General features: G+C 42.7%; 1 protein-coding gene across 2 annotated transcripts in view; it reads left to right on the top strand.

The window, feature by feature from the left end:
• Positions 1 to 13,385: 13,385 nt before the first annotated feature.
• Positions 13,386 to 19,997, top strand: part of DOCK10 (dedicator of cytokinesis 10) — a 298,093-nt gene continuing 291,481 nt past the window's right edge. Inside the window, exon 1 of one of the 2 annotated variants that reach the window (XM_043444648.1) lies at positions 13,386 to 13,604. In XM_043444648.1, the coding sequence (XP_043300583.1) occupies positions 13,482 to 13,604 (123 nt within the window). In that variant the 5' untranslated portion in view covers positions 13,386 to 13,481. The remainder of the gene's footprint in view (positions 13,605 to 19,997) is intronic. The other variant, XM_043444650.1, reaches the window with a different exon arrangement.

The following is a 19,997-nucleotide window of genomic DNA, read 5'->3' on the forward strand; positions in this document are numbered from 1 at the left end:
TGGATGAAAATGATACATAAAGATTCTGTAGAAGATACCAAGAAAGATGACATCATTTTTGCCACAAAGAGATGAAAATTACTCACTAGTCTATGCCATTCCCCCTTTCCTTCAAGCAAATGTTCATCTATTCAAACTCCTACTCAGACTTCAAGATGTGCCTTAAGAGGGACCTTTCCAAACTGGTTTCCTGACTGCCTAGCAGGACTACTGACTTCCTCCATGTCATTGTTCTCTTGTTCAGTTCAGTTCAGTTCAGCCGCTCAGTCGTGTCTGACTCTTTGTGACCCCGTGAACTGCAGCACACCAGGCCTCCCTGTCCATCACCAACTCCCAGAGTTTACCCAAACTCATGTCCATCGAGTGATACCATCTAACCATCTCATCCTCTGTCATTATTTCCTCAAAGGCAGAACTTTTCTATACCAACACCTAAAATGGTTACTTCAAATACTGTCTACTAAATAAATGAATGTTTGCAGCATCAATGGATGATAAAGTTCATTTAGCAGAATTATAATGGGGAAAGTGAGAGATTTGGTCAAATTCCCTCCAGCCTCAATCTTTTCTCCTATTCATGCTGGCTTATAGTTTTCTGTGGTTTCTGACACTGTGTTTCTCCTGCTCAGATTCAGAAATTATATTATTATATATTAAGTTATATTATGTTATTTCTAACTTGGCTTAGCGTTCCCTGTTCCTTCTTCCTGCTCAGATTAGTGACAAAAGGCCACATGGAAAGAGGGGCCGTAAGGAATAGTCCGAAGGCAGCTCAGCAGCAGACATGTGAGTCTGTCTCAGACGTTCCAGCCTCAACAAGGCTGCTGGCTGAATGCAGCCACAAGTGATCCCAGTCAACCAGATGAGGCAGAAGAACTGATTCCAACCAACCCCAGAATCATAAATAATAAATCACTGCTGTTTCAGTCCACAGGGTTTTGGAGTAGTTTGTTATATAATAATAGATATGGGAAATACCACTTTATCACTCTGGGTGTTTCAGGGGAAAAAAAGAAATGTAATAGGGAACCTAGTTTTACACAATCATTGGAAGGGCAAAATGAGCCCCTCCTGGACTACTAATGTTATACTTACTTTCCAATACTGAGTCTGAGGTTATAGAAAGCTCCTAACTGTCCAGATATCAGGACGATTCCATCGCTGCTACTGCAGTTGTGGACACAACTGCCTCTCAAACCTCAAAGCTGGTGACTGGAAACTGGGCTCTTGAGTTGCCTCTACATACTCACGTCCCCCCAGCTTTCAGCTCAGCCACCACAGTGGCTGGAAGATGGCTCACGTCATTGCTGCCTTCGGGATCTCTCACAATGGCATCTAACCAGCACACCTCCCATCAGACTCAGAATGCTAGATTCAAGAGATTTGGAAAAATGTGGATTTCAGCTTTCCAACCTCAGAGGCTGGAAGGAGCATGGAATGATGAGAGAAGTCTAGTATCCGTGACCACAGCCCTCTGATTCTGAATTTAGTCAGAATGACACACAGAAATGACGTAGGAAGGGGACTGTGACACATCTGATTTCCCATCCTGGTTCTGATGCTAATTAACTGTTTAAACTTTGGTTGGTCAGGGAACCCTCATATCTGACTTGAAGGGTTTTTCAAGAACTCAACACAGTTTTCATAAAGTTCCTGGCACATAGTAGGTACTCAGTGATTGATAATGGTTATTTTTAAAAGAGGAGAGGACAAGTAAACAAAAAACTACAATTTACAGAAAGTATTGTTTGATAGTATAAAAAAAGATATCTAACAGATTGGGAGAAGGAGAGAAGACGTCTTAAAGAAGGTGATGTTGAAATTTGAGATCAGTCAGTTCAGTCGCTCAGTCATGTCCGACTCTTTGCGACCCCATGGACTGCAGCACACCAGGCCTCCCTGTCCATTACCAACTCCCGGAGTTTGCCCAAACTCACGTCCGTTGAGTCGGTGATGCCATCCAATCATCTCATCCTCTGTTGTCCTCTTCTCCTCCTGTCCTCAATCTTTCCCAGCATCAGGGTCTTTTCCAATGAGTCAGCTCTTCACATCAGGTGGCCAAAGTATTGGAGTTTCAGCTTTAACATCAATCCTTCAGTGAACACCCAGGACTAATCTCCTTTAGAATGGACTGGTTGGATCTCCCTGCAGTCCAAGGGACTCTCAAGAGTCTTCTCCAACACCACAGTTCAAAAGCATCAATTCTTCAGCACTCAGCTTTCTTTATGGTCCAACTCTTACATCCATACATGACTACTGGAAAAACCATAGCCTTGACTAGATGGACCTTTGCTGACAAAGTAATGTCTCTGCTTTTTAATATGCTATCTAGGTTGGTCATAACTTTCTTTCCAAGGAGTAAGCGTCTTTTAATTTCATGGCTGCAATCACCATCTGCAGTGATTTTGGAGCCCAGAAAAATAAAGTCAGCCACTATTTCCACTGTTTCCCCATGTATTTGCCATGAAGTAACAGGAACTGATGCCATGATCTCAGTTTTCTGAATGTTGAGCTTTAGGCCAACTTTTTCACTCTCCTCTTTCACTTTCATTAAGAGGCTCTTTAGTTCATTTTCTGCCATAAGGGTGGTGTCATCTGCATATCTGAGGTTATTGACATTTCTCCCGGCAATCTTGATCCAAGCTTGTGCTTCTTTCAGACCAGGGTTTCTCATGATGTACTCTGCATATAAGTTAAATAAGCAGGGTGACAATATACAGCCCAGTATATTGTTGTTCCATGTTCCATGTCCAGTTCTAACTGTTGCTTCCTGATTTGCCAAGAAAAAATGGCAGAAAAGAGAGTTCTGTATGCTGAGGTCTCTCTCTGGCCCCATCCATAATTCTATAGGTAGGGCCATGACTCCAGTGGTTCTATGCTTATTTCTATAACACTTCATAAGAATGACAATTAATTTAATGTCAATAACCTCTGATTTTCTCCCTTTCATGTTTCCAGCTACATGGTCTAGCATTGGAACAAACATTAGACTAAAAACATATCTGGGTATCAATCCTACCTTTGCCACCAAGTAATTCTGTCAGCAGCTTATTGGAGATACAGCACTTAGCTTCTGAGTTTTCACTTCCCCTTCTGTAAACAAAATCAACAGTTAAAAAAGCAAAAACAAACAAATAAGCATGACTTAGATAATTTCTGTGACCACTTCCAACTTTGATAGCCTCAGAAATACCTTGATCCATTTATCCCCAAGCACAGTGTGGTAGTTTTTATCAGCTGACTCACCATCCATCCATCAGGCACTCTGCCCCCACTGAAAACAGGACTCCAATGAGAGAACATGTATCCAGCAATGAGATGAAAGCCTATTTAGTGGATTTCCATATTAACGACTAGATTTGGCCTTCACAGGTATACTTCATCAAACTGATCAATGTTGGTTGGATAAATGCTGGAGCCAATGAAAGAGAAAAAAAAGGTAGTAAAAATCTTCATGACATGCGTTATTGATCCTCAAGAATCATACTTAGATGCTTTCAAGTAGATTCCATCCAAGCATCTTTTTAACAGAAAATAGGGTATTTGGCAGGTGTTAGGAAGCCTCCTGTTAATGTGAGCTCGGAGCTTTGTACCCATGGTGATGCTAATAGTACCCTTTTAAAATATACAAAAAGTACTTTGACTTTATTAGGGTTTTTTAGACTAGTTGCATAATAATTCTCCTATTGCTTTGAAAACATCTATAAAAATAGCTATTTTCTTCTTTTTTGCCCCTCTAGCAAAGAAACAAGCAAGCAGAAAGGGGAGAAGACTCAGGATTAGCTCAGAACAGAAATATGTTTTCAAGTCTACACATGAGAAAATGCTAGAAGGTAAAGCTAGAAAAATCTTAATCTAGTCATATTAATAAATTCAAATGATCATGTGGGGAAGAAAAGAAGCCCACTGGCTTCCATTTGAATAGATGTCCTCAAGACTAGCCAATCTACCATTTTTGTTTCAGTGTTTGGAATTGTAGGCACAGCGTGCATTGTTTTTCTCCCTCCGCTTTCTCCCTTTTCAAGAACTGAGCTCTAGGCAATGCTGTTATGTTTCTATCTCACTTCTTTTTAATGCATGGAGGGCAGAGGCAAAACAGAGCATGTGCACAGGAAATGGGTTAGTGTGAATGCAAGTACACACCAAAACCACATGCCTGAGAAAAGACAGTGACAATGTCAGATACATTTAAAAAAAGGAAAAGAAAATTTTCCTGAACATAAAATAGCTTCTTTACATCAACTACATCCACCAAAAACATTTTTCTCCAACTATCTTCCACCCACCTAATCGTGGTACGGAAGTAATGCTTTGAAAAACTTAAATGAGCATAGACTAAATATCAGTACGTTTCCTTTTGGGGCTACCTCTTAGGGAAAAAAACCCCACATCCTTTATCTCCTTTAAATAGTTACTTCGTATTTGTTAAGTATATATTTGGTGTAACATTCTTCTAACTCAAGGAAAAAAAATAGCAAATGGTGCCATGATTTCTGATTAGTGTTATCAACTGCTGCTGCTGCTGCTAAGTCGCTTCAGTCGTGTCCGATTCTGTGCGACCCCATAGACGGCAGCCCACCAGGCTCCTCTGTCCCTGGGATTCTCCAGGCAAGAATCCTGGAGTGGGTTGCCATTTCCTTCTCCAAGTGTTATCAACATGCAATAATAAAAACAACAAATCATATATACATACATATTTGACTCATATCCAGAATATATACATTAAACTTTAAAATAAATAAGAGAGATGGACAACCAAATTTAAAATGAGCAAAAACTGAAACAGATTTTCTTTTCTAATTCAGAATTTTTCTCTTAAGAATTTGACTATTTGAGATATTTTCCTTGTCAATTGAGATATTTACATATCAGAGATATTCACTTTTCTTATTTTTTATTATATTTACCCAATTCTATTATTTGCCCATTGACTTTTATTATTTCTTCTGCCAAAGTAAAAATTTAAGTTTTTATGTATTTAAATACTACATTTTCTTCCTTCTATAATATCTGGGATTCCTGTCTTCATTCAGAGAATATCTTAATTAAACTATCTAATAATGAAACAAATAAACAGTAAAATACAGTTCAACTAATAAAATCCAAAACCAGTTCTTTGAAGAGACAAATATAATAGATAATCCCCCTGAAGAATTCAATTAAAGAAAAAAAAGAAAGTTAGAAATTCAAGATTCAGAATGGGAAAAGCCTTTGGAGATAAAGAAACAAATTAAATGTCAATGAAAAGAAACAAGGGGCTTCCTTCCTTCCTTCCCACCAGGAAGCCATGACCTTCCTGGTAGCTCAGTGGTAAAGAATCTGCTTGCAATACAGGAGACACAGGAGACGTGGGTTTGATCCCTGGGTCAGGAAGATCCCCTGGAAGAGGGCATAGCAACCCACTCCAGTATTCTTGCCCGGGGAAATTCCACGGACAGAGGAGCATGAGAGCTATGGTCCATGGGGTCACCAAGAGTCGGACACAGCACAGCACAAAACGAAATAAAACACGCAGGACAATGAAGTTAATCTCTTCAATAAGTTCATTCATGTTATTAATATTATCAAAAAGGAGGCAGAGAATGGCTTTAAATGAAAGACTGGAGACATGACAACCAAATCAATGTATCTTCTATGATTAAATTCTGGGTTGAACAAAGTAGCTATAAAGAAGCAGCGTTTGGGGAACAATTGGAGAAATTTGAATATGAACTGGGTGGCAAAAGTTATTAAGAGACGGATTTCAGTGTGTTAAATGATATTGCAGTTATGTGGAAGAACATTTTTACTCTCCGGAGATAAATGCTGAATTATTTAGAAATGTAAGATCATGATTTCTCTAATCGAAAATGGCTAACTAGAGCTGGGAGTTATATGGATGTTCATTGGACTCTTGAAATTTTTTTGTGCTGTGCTTACTCACTTCAGTCATGTCCAACTCTTTGTGACCCCATGGACTGTAACCCACCAGGCTCCTCTGTCCATGGGGATTCTCCAGGCAAGAATACCAGAGTGGGTTGCCAGGCCCTCCTCCAGTGAGATTTTTTAGGTTTGTTTAAAATCTTCATAATAAAATTTTTTTTAAAAGTCAGTAAGGAGAAATAAATATATGTTAATGCTATAAAGGTCCGTATAGTCAAGGGTATGGTTTTTCCAGTGCTCATGTATGGATGTGAGAGTTGGACTGTGAAGAAAGCTGAGCGCCAAAGAATTGATGCTTTTGAACTGTGGTGTTGGAGAAGACTCTTGAGAGTCCCTTGGACTGCAAGGAGATCCAACCAGTCCATCCTGAAGGAGATCAGTCCTGGGTGTTTATTGGAAGGACTGATGCTGAAGCTGAAACTCCAGTACTCTGGCCACCTCATGCAAAGAGTTGACTCATTGGAAAAGACCCTGATGCTGGGAGGGACTGGGGACAGGAGGAGAAGGGGATGACAGAGGATGAAATGATTGGATGGCATCACCGACTCGATGGACATGAGTTTGGGTAAACTCCAGGAGTTGGTGATGGACAGGGAGGCGTGGCGTGCTGCGATTCATGGGGTCGCAAAGAGTCGGACATGACTGAGCGACTGAACTGAACTAATGCTATGTGCAATTCTAAAGCAAATGTTTTTAAAACCTGGAAAAATGGATGATAGTCTTAGAAAAGTACAAATTCTTAATAATTAAAAGAAGATGTATAAATCTTGCCTAAACACATTGCTACAGAAAAGATTTGAAAGTGATTATAGATCGCCTACTTAAAAAAATGTACCAGGACCAGATGGCTCCACAGCTGGATTCTATTCAATCTTTGGAGACCAAATGATCCCAGTGTTTTTTAAATTATCATCAGCCATGGAAAGGGACAGAAGTTGCTCCAATCCACTCTAGGAAGCTAAAGTCTTCCTGGCAAAATGTAATGAAGTCACTTCCAGAAAGGAAAAGGTGACCCATCTCAATCATGCAGATAGCTGCATAATTCTCAAAGACATAATAGAAAACAGACCCATTTTTCTGTTGCTCTCTTTAAAAAAAGAAGTATTTAAGTTATAATTTGGTAAGTGTGCATGCTCAATCTCTTCAGTCGTGACTGACTCTTTGTGACCCCATGGACTGTAGCCCCCCAGGCTCCTCTGTCCTTGGGATTCTCCAGGTGTTTGCCTTACCCTCCTCCAGGGGATCTTCCGGAACCTGGAGGGATCAAACTCAAGTCTCCTGCACTGCAGGCAGATTCTTTATCCACTGAGACACCTAAGAAGCCCATAATTTGTTATATAAGGTGTATTTCTGTGAGAATAGTGAGTAACCAACATATTGGAGAAGTGAAGGAGGACCCTGAAATGCCTAGAAGAATAAAACAATACAAGGGTTTAATTATGCATGGAAGCAATTGAAAAGTTCCCATTCTATATTTACTAACCATTTCCTTCTTCCTCATATCAAGGCAAAATCTGCCTCTGAGTAATTTTTACAGATGGAGAAATAAAGGTCCTGGGACATTAATTCCCTAAGGCCAGACTACAAATTAAATCCAAAGCAGGATAGAAAACCCAGTGACTGGTTTCTGTCCAAACTGTTCTTTTCTTTCAAGCATGTGCCTCTCTTTGAGATATGCCCCCAAGGATTCTGGTGGACTTATCATGCTCTGCATGTGGCATGTGGGCAGAATATACAGCCTGGCAGAGAGTTTCACATTCAAATCATATTAGGGTAAGTGCAATTTTCTTCCAAGGAGTGATCTGTCTTCTAAACACCATAACAAATCCATATCAAATTTAATTCCTTTGCCCATAAACAACACAGAGGCACTCTGCTTTGTCAAATGGCTCTGGCAAGGACTAATAGATGCCCATAAATATCACACCTCTCAAACCATATTTTCCCTGTTGCTTTTTAATACTCCCTTGGCAAAGTGAAGAAAAATGTACCTTATGAAATAGGATTCAGCCAAAAAGCCACTGGATAGAAATCCAACTGTTTACTTTTTCTCTTTATATTAGAGAACAAAGAAATGTTTATGGCAAAGTCTTTTTCTTATATTCTTGTTTGCAATTCTGATATACCCACTCCAGGATTCTTGCCTGGAGAACTCCATGGACAGGGAAGGCTGGCAGGCTACAGTCCATGGGGTTGCAAAGAGTCGGACACAACTGAGTGACTAATACACACACACACACACACACACACACACACACATATACACACCCCAATTATAGTCACTACAGTGTCAGGGTAAGTCACCTACTTCTGTGAAACTCTTTTCCTATGATTAAAAATAGGATAAATGTACTTTTCCCTTAATAGGGAAACAGGAAGGAAGACTTGATAATATCCCAGAATCATTTTAACTTAGATATTTGTATATGCCTTCTCTATTAATTAATAAAATGTTCCTCTTTCTAATTTCAATGTTATTAAATTATCTCTCAATTTTATCTTATGGATGATGGGGACAATAATGTACGCTTCATCTGACTTTTAGAATGAATGACTTTTAGCATGGCTAAACTTCACCTAGTTTAGGATAAATCATTTTAAAAACAAACAAAATAGTGATTATATTTTGTAAATTGTGTAATACTAGGCAAACAAATAGTTAAGCCTTGAGACAGGCTGATGGTCAGGATGACACCTAGGATGCAATGGGCTTGGTATCACTTAGGAAAGGTGCCTTAACCTCATAGAAATTAGTACAAGGGGTATTCATCCTAGCTTCTACAGTCTCTTAGTATCAAAACCTGGACTCACACCCAGGTCTTCAGACACCTGGACCAAGACTGATGAAATTTTCACACTATTATATCTCTAGATATAGTAAAGATGGTACCATTTTCTCATTTATATTTATTACTGATAAAGTGTCTAAAAGCTTTCCTTACTCATAAGACTAGTGTAATCAGCCCTGGACAAAGTCAAGGAGAAGGATGGTAGGAGGGGACTACTGACAATTTCATTTTCCTAGTTGTAAAGAGCTTCAAAGTGTATGAGGTCAGGTAATCAGTGCTTGTGTGTGTGTGTGTGTGTGTGTGTGTGTGTGTGCGTGTGCGCGCTCAGTCGTGTCTGCCTCTTTGCAACCCCATGGACTGTAGCCTGCCAGGCTCCTCTGTCCATGGAATTCTCCAGGCAAGAATACCAGAACGGGTTTCCATTTTCCAATCCAGCAGATGTTCCTGACCCAGAGATTGAACCCACATCTTTGTCTCCTGCATTCGTGGGTGGATTCATTTACCACTGTGCCACCTAGGAAGCCAATCAGTGGTTACTGCACCTGAAAAAAAACCATTGATGCTTTTGAATAAGAAGGGAGAGTATCTGAGCTTTAAAGAAGGAAAGCAGGGAGGGAGGGAGAGGAGGAAGGAAGGAAAAAGCACCAGAAACTCCCATGAGACATTTTTTTTTTCAATCTTAGAGCCATAAGAAAATAAAAGATGTTAATATGGGTCCTATTGGATAGACACCATTTCCAGAATATTACCATGCACACGCCTAACTAGTGTTTTATAAATCAGTTTCTCTATTTGAAATTAAGTTGTTTGAATGTAAAGACCATTTACTTTGCTCTCTGCCCCATGGCTTAGATTGAGATCCTGTCCAGAGTGGATAATTCATAAATGGCTATCAAAATCTTTCTGATTAAATGGCTTGGTCCAAGCCAACTCAAATAAAAAAGGAGAGTTAGAACTTGATAAAATTTGATTGCAGACTATGTGTTCTACATACTAGAAAATACAGAACAGTAAAAGCTTGAATTTAAGGTAATTGAACAAAATTGCCACTTCATGACATTTTTTAACTTTTAAAAATTTTATTGAATCTGTAGTTAATACCCTTTTGTCATTTCAATATTATTTTGTAAAATATTATTTTATTTACTTGTTTGTGAATAGCTTTTTATATATGTGATACAAAATCCAACAAACACATAGAGCGTATGGTAATACATATCAATGTGTATATTAATAATATATATCGGCACGCCTGTCCTCCAGCTGTCAAGTTCCCCTTCCCAGAAACAATAACTGTAATCTGTTTCTTGTGCAACCGCCAACACGATGAATTTTAGAACATTTTCATCATCCCCCAAAGAAACTGTGTACCCATTAGCTGTCACTCCCCATTTTCTCCCAACTCCTCCAGTCCTAGGCAGCCACTAATCTACTTTCTGTATCTAGATTTGCTAATCCTGGGCATTTCGTTTAAAAAAGGTATCATAATTGTGTGATCTTTAGTGACTACCTTATTTCATTTAGCATAGTGTTTTCAAGGTTCATCCACGTTGTAGCATATACTAACATTTCATTTTTTTATTGCCAAGGAATATTCCATTGTATGAATATACCACATTTTATCCATTCAGTTGGAGGATATTTACATTTTTTTCACTTCTTAGCTATTATGAATAAGACTGCTGTGAACATTCTTGTAAAACTTTTTATCTAAATGTACGTCTTCATCTCTCTAGGAGCAGAATTGCTGGGTCCTGTGATAACTCTATGTATACCATTTTGGTGAACTGTCAAATTGTTCCAAAGCAGCTGTGCCATTTTATATCTCAACCACCAAAGCACAAGTGTTCCAATTTCCCCACATCTCCCCAACACTTACTATTTTCCATTTTTTCATTATGGTCCTCCTAGAGGGGGTGGCATCTCATTAGGTATCTCGTTGTAACTTTGATTTGCATTTCTCTGATGACTAATGACATTGAGCACTGGCTATTTACATATCCTCACTGGAGAAATGTATGATCAAATCCTTTGTGGATTCTTCCACTAGGCTATTTTTATTTGCACATGTAAAACCTCCTCCATTATCAACATCCCCTACCAAGGGAGTACATTTGTTACAATTGATGAACCTACATCAACACAGCATAATCATCCCAAGCCCACATTTACATATATTAGGATCTTCATGGCACCTTCATAGATTTGCCTTTACGAAGCATCTTAGCCATGTCTCTCCAGGGAGTTGGGAGATGAGTGACAAGCAGAGTGTCAGAGAATCCCAAAGTAGCAAATCTGAAATTATGGTTCTGCAGCAAAGAATGTCTGTGTCTATGCAGACACTCAGCTCTCTGTCCTTGACATCCAGAAGACGGTCTCGCTAAAACGTACATGACTGTCAAGGACCAAGGAGAGTCCCAATATGTATCATTACTGAAACGCCCTGATGATAAAAGTCACTTACATTTACCCTCCTTTTTGGTGTGACCCATGGAATAAACATCATACAGGGTATGGGTAGGACAAATTGGCATTTGTTCATCAAATCCTCTCACACCAGTGCTCTGGGTAACTATTACTATTCGTAGTAATCAGAGAAGGGTGAGTGACTTTCTGTTACTTGATACAGTTGAAGAATGCATTGTATGGGTTATTCAGGGTTTTAGAGAAGGTCAGTACCTCACCTGCCATACTGAGGACACATCGTGAGGAATTCTCATTTACATCAGCCTTCCCTTCCCATACACCTTTCTGTCTGTCTCTGCTTTAGGCAGGCTGAGCTCTCTGAGAGTGCCAGCCCGTCTAAGCCCCTGGGAAAGTCATCCACAAACCAATATTAGTATGCAACTCCGGTGTGCCATGCAGTGTTCTGAAACCAGGGACAAAGACGAGATGCTTTCTCTTGGGAAACTCAAGTTCATTCCAAAGTGCTCAATGAATTATCTCTCTGAAGAAAATATGCATTTGAAAGTATCATCACAGGGCACACCTGTTAGTGGAGGGTGTGGTTGGAGGGAGTTATTTCCACAGAGATCTTCATATGTCACCACAAGGCAACCACCTACTTTGCTTACACTTAGAGGTAACATATTGGTCCCATATTGGCTACCCATGTGAAAGCATATAACGCCAGACACAGTAGTTTATTACACAGGGTATCGGAGAGTCAACTGATGCTTCATATGGCACTTCTCAAGTCTTCCAGAGTCTCTGCCTATCATGATTTCTAGAATGTACCAAAACAATGCCCCATCAGTATCTCTGGCTAATCGAATCCCAGATTTCAGAGAGCTCACCCACCTCCATTTATCAGCCACTTAAGAATTCTTTACACCCAAATGCAACCTTGTGTTAAACCATGTATTGGCGTGGGGAAAACCTCAGGGTCACAGATTTATAAAAAACTGTTGAGGAAACCTAGAATATTTGGAGTGTCGGTACTTCAGCAGTTGTCCGATTCTTTTGCAACCCCAAGGACGGTAGCCTGCCATGTTCCTCTGTCCATGGGATTTTTCAGGCAAGAATACTGGAGTGAGCTGTCATGCCCTTCTCCAGGGTAGGGCACTGCAGGCATATTTTTAACCGCTGAGCCACCGGGGAAGCCCAGAATACTTGGAGCGGCTGTCCCCAATCTCTTCAGACTGGTATCCTAGGGGCTGCGGGGCTCGTCTCCATCCCAGCCCCACATATAGTTGGAGAACCACTCAGGATAAGAATTCTTGGAAGACTTTAATCAGATAGCTGGGAACAACGTGCAGGCCAGATGAATGTGGGGCAAGAGTGGGAGCAGAGAAACAACACAGATAAGTTCCACCCCATACCTGACCCACACTACCTGGTAAAACCACAGTCCGTTCTAGACAACTCACCCCATGTGATTCCAACCCCCTTCCCAGCCTCTTACATCACATTACTCCGACTTACTGGTTTCTAGCTTGTATCATCCGAAACTCCCTTGTTCACAGATTCGTATTCTTTATTGATTTGGTTATTTGCTGCCTCCCACCCCCAACTCAAAAGCCTTATCACCCCCACCGCCTTAAGATGGGGCTTGTAAGCTCCTCTCTTGGTCCCGTTTCCAGAACAAGGTGAACCGGCACATAGTAGGTGGTTCCTGAATATTGGCTGAGGCATGAATGAACTGGGGCGCTTATTCCAGGGTCCTGAGTGAGGCGTTTTAGGCAAAGGAGACTTGGAAAGCCTGACGGGGGAGATGCTGCGGAAATCCCAGCCATCAGACCCTTTTTAAGCCTCTGACCTGTCTCCACGGCTGGAAGGGCGAACGGGCTTGGCCCGCGCCCCCTCGCTAGCCCGGGGAAAGTCGGCCAAACCGGCGAACGCGGCCAGAGCGCCAGCCCTGCCAGGAGCCTCCACATGGGGACGAGGGCGGCGGGCAGGCCCCGCCCGGAGCCCCGGGGCGGCGGGCACAGCCCCGGGTGGCCAGCCGAGCCCTGGGGCGGCGCGGGCAGGAGCCGCCCCACGCGCGTCCCGCGGCCCCCGCTCCAGAGGCGCCGCCGCCGGGCCGGGGCCGCTCGCCGAGTTGGCCGCGCGCGCCCGGAGGAGCGCAGAGTTTGGAAAGTCGTCGCGAAGCTTCGGCGGAGAGCAGGGGGTGGGGGAGTGGGGGTGCTAGAGAGAAAAACCCGCCTCTTGCGAGTAGAGCGAGGAAGAGGGGGGGAAAGGCGCCGAGTTCCGCTTCCTGAACGGCGGTGGGTAGAGGAGGTCGGCGCGGGCCAGGCCGGCGGGACGCACACTCCGGGCCCGCGACGGGCGATGGCCGGCGAGCGGACCCGCAGGTTCACCCGGAGCCTTCTGCGACCAGGGCAGGCGGCCGAGCTCCGGCACAGCGCCGCGTCCGCCGCCGCCGTGGCCGTCAGCAGCCGGCAGCAGCAGCGGGTGAGTGCCGCGCGCCCCCCGCGCCTCCCCCGCGCGCCCCGGGCTGCCGGGGACCTCGCTCCGGCAGCCGGGTCTCCGCGAGCCCCTGGGCGCCCCAGCCCCGGCCGCCCCCCGCTTCCCCTCCCCCGCAAGCCCTCCCCCAGCCTCCTCGCCCTGCGCCCCGCCGCACCACCTCCGCTAGGCAGCGATGCCGACGCCTGGGGATCGAGGGGGCGCGTTTGGGGACCGGGGACATTCCCAGGAGAGACCGCGCGGACCGCAGAAGCGCAGCGTGGGAGAGGATGTGCCTGGGTTGGAGGCGTGGGGGCGGTGAGAAGGTGACGGGAACGCATCGCGAGTCACACCGGTGCTAGGTTGTGGGGTCCCAGAAGCTCGAGCGGTGGGCGAGTCAACGGAGTGGAACCCCTCGGTCCACAGGTCTGCGCGCCCCCTTCACCCCTGGCGACTGGTGCGTCGGAGGGGAGGAGGCGTTCCGAGGTCCTCGCCCGGGCTAAAACCTGGGAGTCTCACCTGAACGCTATCGCAGAAACAAATGCACTTCTCACCCACCTCCCTCCACGGGGCAAAACCCCACAAACCGCTTGATGGGACTTCAGAAAGGGCTGAGGGAACCAGACTGGAGGAGACGTGGGTCATTAAGTATCCAGTGGTTTCTGGTATTTTTCTAAGATGTTCGTGGGGTTCTCCCGCCAAGATCGCTTTACTGGTTACTTCCTTATTGAAACGCCTTCTAAGAGAGCGGGGTGATTGCCGCGGGAAATCCCTGGGGCAGCCTCCAGCCGTGCTCATCTGATTCCCAAATCACATCCATAGCTTCCCAGAGGCTCAGAAGTTCAGTAGGTGACACCCTCCAGGGTGGAAGTCTCAGGAGGAGAAAAAAAAAAAAATCTACTCTGGTGGGAAAGGGAGACGAGTGGCAACAGCCTTAAAGCAAGACTTGGGTTCAGCAGCCACACTCTTGGCCTCCCTCTCTGGACCGGAATCCCACTTTGTGGCTTCCATTTTCCTTTTTGCCAGGAAATATCATTAGGAATTAAACGGCTTCTTTTAAGACTGTCAAAGAAAGTGTTACTCTTGCCAGTCACCCATGAGGAGGGAGCCAAGGGCTACCCAGAGCCAGTTCCCACAGCCAGGACTTTTCTTTAGAGCCATAGGTCTGGAAGTTAAACAGAACGGAAGCTAATTGCCTGGCAGAGGACTAGGCATCGGATGCCCAAGAGGGTGGCGGTGATTGGAGTGTGAAATGAGTAGGTGGCCATACCTTCTCTCTCTCTCTCCCTTACCACTCACTGGCTGCAGTCTGCAGTTACCCAGAGGGAATTCAAGGCTTAGCAGAAAAAGCGGCTGCCCTGATTTTGATATCAACATGGACATTTTCAAGGCAGGAAGGATAAACCATCAAAAAGAACATTTTTTTTTCCTGAAAAGAAGTTTCAGTTGGAGTAAAAATAGAGATAGTAATATCTTCCAGCATGCCTAGAGAATAATTTTTACTTTGAAATGGTTATTCAGAGTGGTGGCTTTGTCATTCTCTGCCATGTGCCTTAAGATAACTTTATTTTGCTATTAATTCATTTTTACCAAATCTCAGTAGTGATCTGGTAGAGAAATGCAGCAAACTAAGTAGCATTCAATTGGAATAAACAGCCTAAATGCCGTTTTTGATTTGGATTTTGTTTTCAACTGGGTTCTCCTGGAGTTTTTGTAGCACTTGACTTTCTCTAAAGAATATGTATCCTAGATACTTTTGTATGCAGACGCACACATTATTTTCTCCAAATTTATGTCAGATTTGAAATCCTAGGGAGTCTTGTCAAAATGAATAAGCTCAATGTCTTAAAAAGAGTTGGGGCAAGGGGTGATTCGCTGGCAGAGGCCTCCCTGCCTCCCTCAGCTCACTTCAGCACCGTGGCCAACACTCCTGAACAAGCTTTTGCCAAGACATTTCAAGGGATCTTACGCATCTAGTCAGGCAGCTTGGGCAGCGATTTTGGCAGCAGGAAGCCATGTGCTTGGCATCCATCCTATCAGTTCACTCTTTTTTTTTCTTTTTTCAAGTGTCACGTTAATTTTTTCATCACTATACTTTAAATCTCCATTGTACAAAGTGACCAGGAAGTGTGCCCCCGTAATCGACCCACCTCTGAGGCTGTACCTTTCATACCAGTGTCTTCTTGGGCTCTTTTGATACTAAACACGTTTCTCATTCCAGTGAATTGAGATGGGTTGATTTTCAGGAACTTCGTAAAAATAAAACAAGGATATTGTACCATCTTTATTTAGTAATTTAATATTTGTTTCTTTCCCAGCAAATAACTACCTCAATGAAGTTAAAAGTTCCAAACATAACTTATTAATAGTCTTCAAATTTGGCTCAGATTGCCCAAGATGAAAATACTCTGCTAAATATAGATACCTTACAACAGCTTTAACAGTTAATTGTCTATAACACACACCAAGGTTTTTCCTAGACTAATTTTAAGGTGATCCATTAGTATTCCTTATACAGGTGAAAAAATGATCTTCAGTTTTCTTGTTTTTTTTATTTTTAATATTAACGTTGGAAGGGACATTCAATTTGCAAGTCACCACCATCAACTTAAAAAAAAATATAGTCTAGTCATCATCAGCAGGTGGAGGTAAACAAGCTGAATTGCGTAACTCCAGGAGGTAGGGTCTTCAGTTTATATTCATATATATATATATGCATGGGACTTCCCTCGTGGCTTCCACAGTAAAGAAACCTCCTGCAATGCGGGAGACCTAGGTTCAATCCCTGGGTTGGGAAGATCCCCTGGAGGAGGGTTTGGCAACTCACTCCAGTATTCTTGCCTGGAGAATCCCCATGGACAGAAGAGTGTGGCAGGCTCCAGTCCATGGGGTTGCAGAGTCGGACACAAGTAAACTGAGCACACATACGTATGCATAGAAGAGTTCAGTGTTCCAACAGAAAAAAGAATTTGTCAAAAATAATTAACTCTTAAAAGGAGACAGGAAGATGATGCATTCTCTGAGTTGGCACCCAAACTCGATGGGATTCTGTGAGGCAGAACATCCCTTTTGAACCTAAGACCTTGTAACTGGACAATCCAGTGAAGATGAAGGCTAGCTTACATTGATCCACTTCCTTAAGACTCTTTGTGTTCCTTCAAGTCCTCAAATCCTAGTTGTCAGGGGAGAAAATGAATAGACTCGGGGAGGAAGATTACGGGCAGCCCACTCCAATACCACAAGTAGAATTGTGTGTATTGGAGCAAGCTGTCATCTATTGAAAAAATATTTGAGAGACACTAGAAGGTCTTGCTGAAAAAAACCTGTCTCACTGCTAGATTCATAGAGTACCCTTTATGAAATCACTCTTTTGGGGGCCAGAATCATCCAGAGTGTTATGGAGAGATTGCTGTAGACTTTGATAAGGATAATAAGAGGTTATTATAAGAAGAGATGAGGTTGTCGGACAAGGTTTTGGACTCTGTGTCCTATAAGCATAATAGAACAGGAAATCTTCAAACTGTGTTTGAATTATGGAAGGATGCTGAATGAGGGCACTTACTAAGGGGCCTGCTTTTAGGCCAGTTGCTGAGGGAAATAGAGGTGGGTTCCAAGGCAAGCTTGATTTCAGTTTTAACCCAAGACACTGCAGAAGCTCATGTGCAAGCGGACTCCTGGTGAGGACCCACCTTATTCTTCGTTCCTCTTCAAACAATAATGCAATTATCTGCACTCTCAAGTTCATTGCAGCATTTTTCACAACAGCCAGGATATTCCATTGCAATGGATTTGTAATATTCCATTGTGTATGTGGATACCCACAAACACACACACATTATTTAACCTTGTAAAAGAGAGAAATAGGAGGAAGTCCTGCCATTCGTGTGATTATATTAAGTGGAATAAGTCAGACACAGACAAATACTGTATGAACTCATTTCTGTGTGGAATCTAAAATGGTAAAACTCACAGATGCAGAGAGAGTAGAATGGTGATTGCTGGAGTGGGGAGAGGAGTGGATGAAGAAATGAGAAGCTGGTCATCCAAGGGTACGGACTGGTCAGTTCTGCATGATAAATGAGTTCTGGAGCTCCAGTGTACAACATGGTGACAGTAGTTGAAAATACTGTTTTGTACACTTGTCATGTACTCAGAGAGATCTTACCTCTTCCCAGCGCACACACACGTACAAGATGGTGACTGTGTAGAGGTGATGGATAAGTCATTTCATTTCATTGTGGTGATCATTTCACAATCTGTACATACATCACACTGTCAAATTGTGCTCCTTAAGTATATACAGTTTTTATTTGTCAAAGACATCTCAGTGACGTTGTCTGAAAGAAAAAAGGAGTAAGAACAATGAAGAACAGTTAGGAACGAAATATACATTTTGAAAAAGTATATATTTCCTCCTTAGTTATCCTGAGATTATTTTTCATAGAAAACAAGTGAATCACAACTCATGCAGAAGCCAGTCTCAGGATCAAGTGAAGCTGAAGTATTTTCCTGAACCCCCCATTTATGGTAGTCCAACAAAGCAAGCTTCTCTAGTGCGGAATCTCAGTTCAAAAATGATTAGGAATATTTCTCCCACGTCAGGACTAGAATCTCTTATTGTTTTGGTTGAATATACCTACTATGTTGGCCTCAAAGTTGTAATGCCATTAATTAGAGATTCTTTTTTGATAAGAAGTTCTTCCTTTAAAATGTATAAGGGGATTTGTACTTTCACATGAATTAGTTCATTTAGATAGCTTTCTACTGTTCATTAAGGGCTTCCCTGGTAGCTCAGATGGTAAAGAATCAGTCTGCAATGCAGGAGACCAAGGTTCGATCCCTGGGTCGGGAAGATCCGCTGGAGAAGGTAATGGCAACCCACTCTAGTATTCTTGTCTGGAGAATTCCACAGACAGAAGAGCCTGGCTGGCTACAGTGCAAACTGTCGGACACAACTGAGTGACTAACACACACTATTCATTAATTATAAATAAGATTGGTGCTCTTTTATCCATATATGTTCTATTTGATAGCAATTCAAAAGAAAAAAATTAATTTCTGTTAACATCGCATCAAATCTGTCACTTTGAGAGATAGGTACTCTAATGTGTGGAACGTGATTGGTCAGAGTAATGGAAGGCTGAGTAACAGAGAGGGTAAGGACTGGCTAGGTAAGAGCCTGGCTAGGGTCAGATGGTGGGAAGGAAGTACAGAGGCTGGTGGAGGTTTCTGCGTGACTGCGTGTTAAGTCACTTGAATCATGTCCAACTCTTTGTGACCCATGGACTGTAGCCCGCCAGGCTCCTCTGTCTATGGGATTCTCCAGGCAAGAATACTGGAGTGGGTTGCCGTGCCCTCCTCCAGGGATCTTCCCGACCAAGGGATCGAACTCAAGTCTCTTATGTCTCCTGCTTTGACAGGCGGGTTCTTTACCACTAGCGGCACCCGGGAAGTCCTGGTGGAGGTTTATCGAAACCAAATAATCATTTGGTCAGTTCTTGCTTAAAGCCTTTTATGTGGTTCCTCGATGGGAACATATCAGTTTGTTTACATGTATTCTTTAGGACCTTTATTCTGTCATTACATAGAAATTTCTTTGCACCTCATGCTTGAACTGTATCCAAATTTATTAACTTCTTTTTTTTAAAGAGGAAACATCCTGCCAGAAGAGATTGTACTTAATCAGTATGTTTTGTCCCTCCCCATCCAGCCAGAAAGGCCAAGTGGTAAAGAATGGACAACATTAATTCAGTAACCTCCCAGATTCCATATCCAAACTTTGGTTTTGATGCTTCCTAACTTCCTCTGTTCCCCAGTGATACTCCTTTTGATATTTTAGAGAGCTTTGAATAAGAAGCAGAACCTTTGACCTACTGAAGATCTCTGATTGAGAAGCAGTGAATATGTAACTGTGTTTACAGGGGCAGGAGGAATTCTTAGAAGGAAGAAACTCCCCTCTAAACTTGGTGATATTTAGGTAGTTGAGAGTAGGAAGGGTTTTAAGAAACTGAGTGGGAGATACTAGAGTTTCTGAAAAATCCCATGCTGGGAGTGAGAGTCAGTGAAAAGATGCAGGAAATGATAGTGAAGGAAAATGAAGCATTTGTTTTACTGTCAGTGTCTAGAATGAAAGCAATATGCAAAGCACAAGCCTGTTTGTTTGGCATTCCCTGCATCCTTGCTTTGTTTTCGTTTTTCTCCACGGGATTCTTCACAACAAGGGTGTTTACATTTTAGCAGAAATCACAGGCTTTAGCAGAAATTCCAGTCCCACGTTTATAGTCTCAAATGAGGAAAGTCCCTTGCCTGGTGAAGACGTCAACCCGAACTTAGCTGACAAGATCAAGGTTGAATGTTTTTGACTTCTCAAGGGCATTGCACAAGGAGCAACAGTGGGATCTA

Source organism: Cervus canadensis, chromosome 24, assembly GCF_019320065.1.
Source record: "Cervus canadensis isolate Bull #8, Minnesota chromosome 24, ASM1932006v1, whole genome shotgun sequence".
NCBI classification, from domain to species: domain Eukaryota; kingdom Metazoa; phylum Chordata; class Mammalia; order Artiodactyla; family Cervidae; genus Cervus; species Cervus canadensis.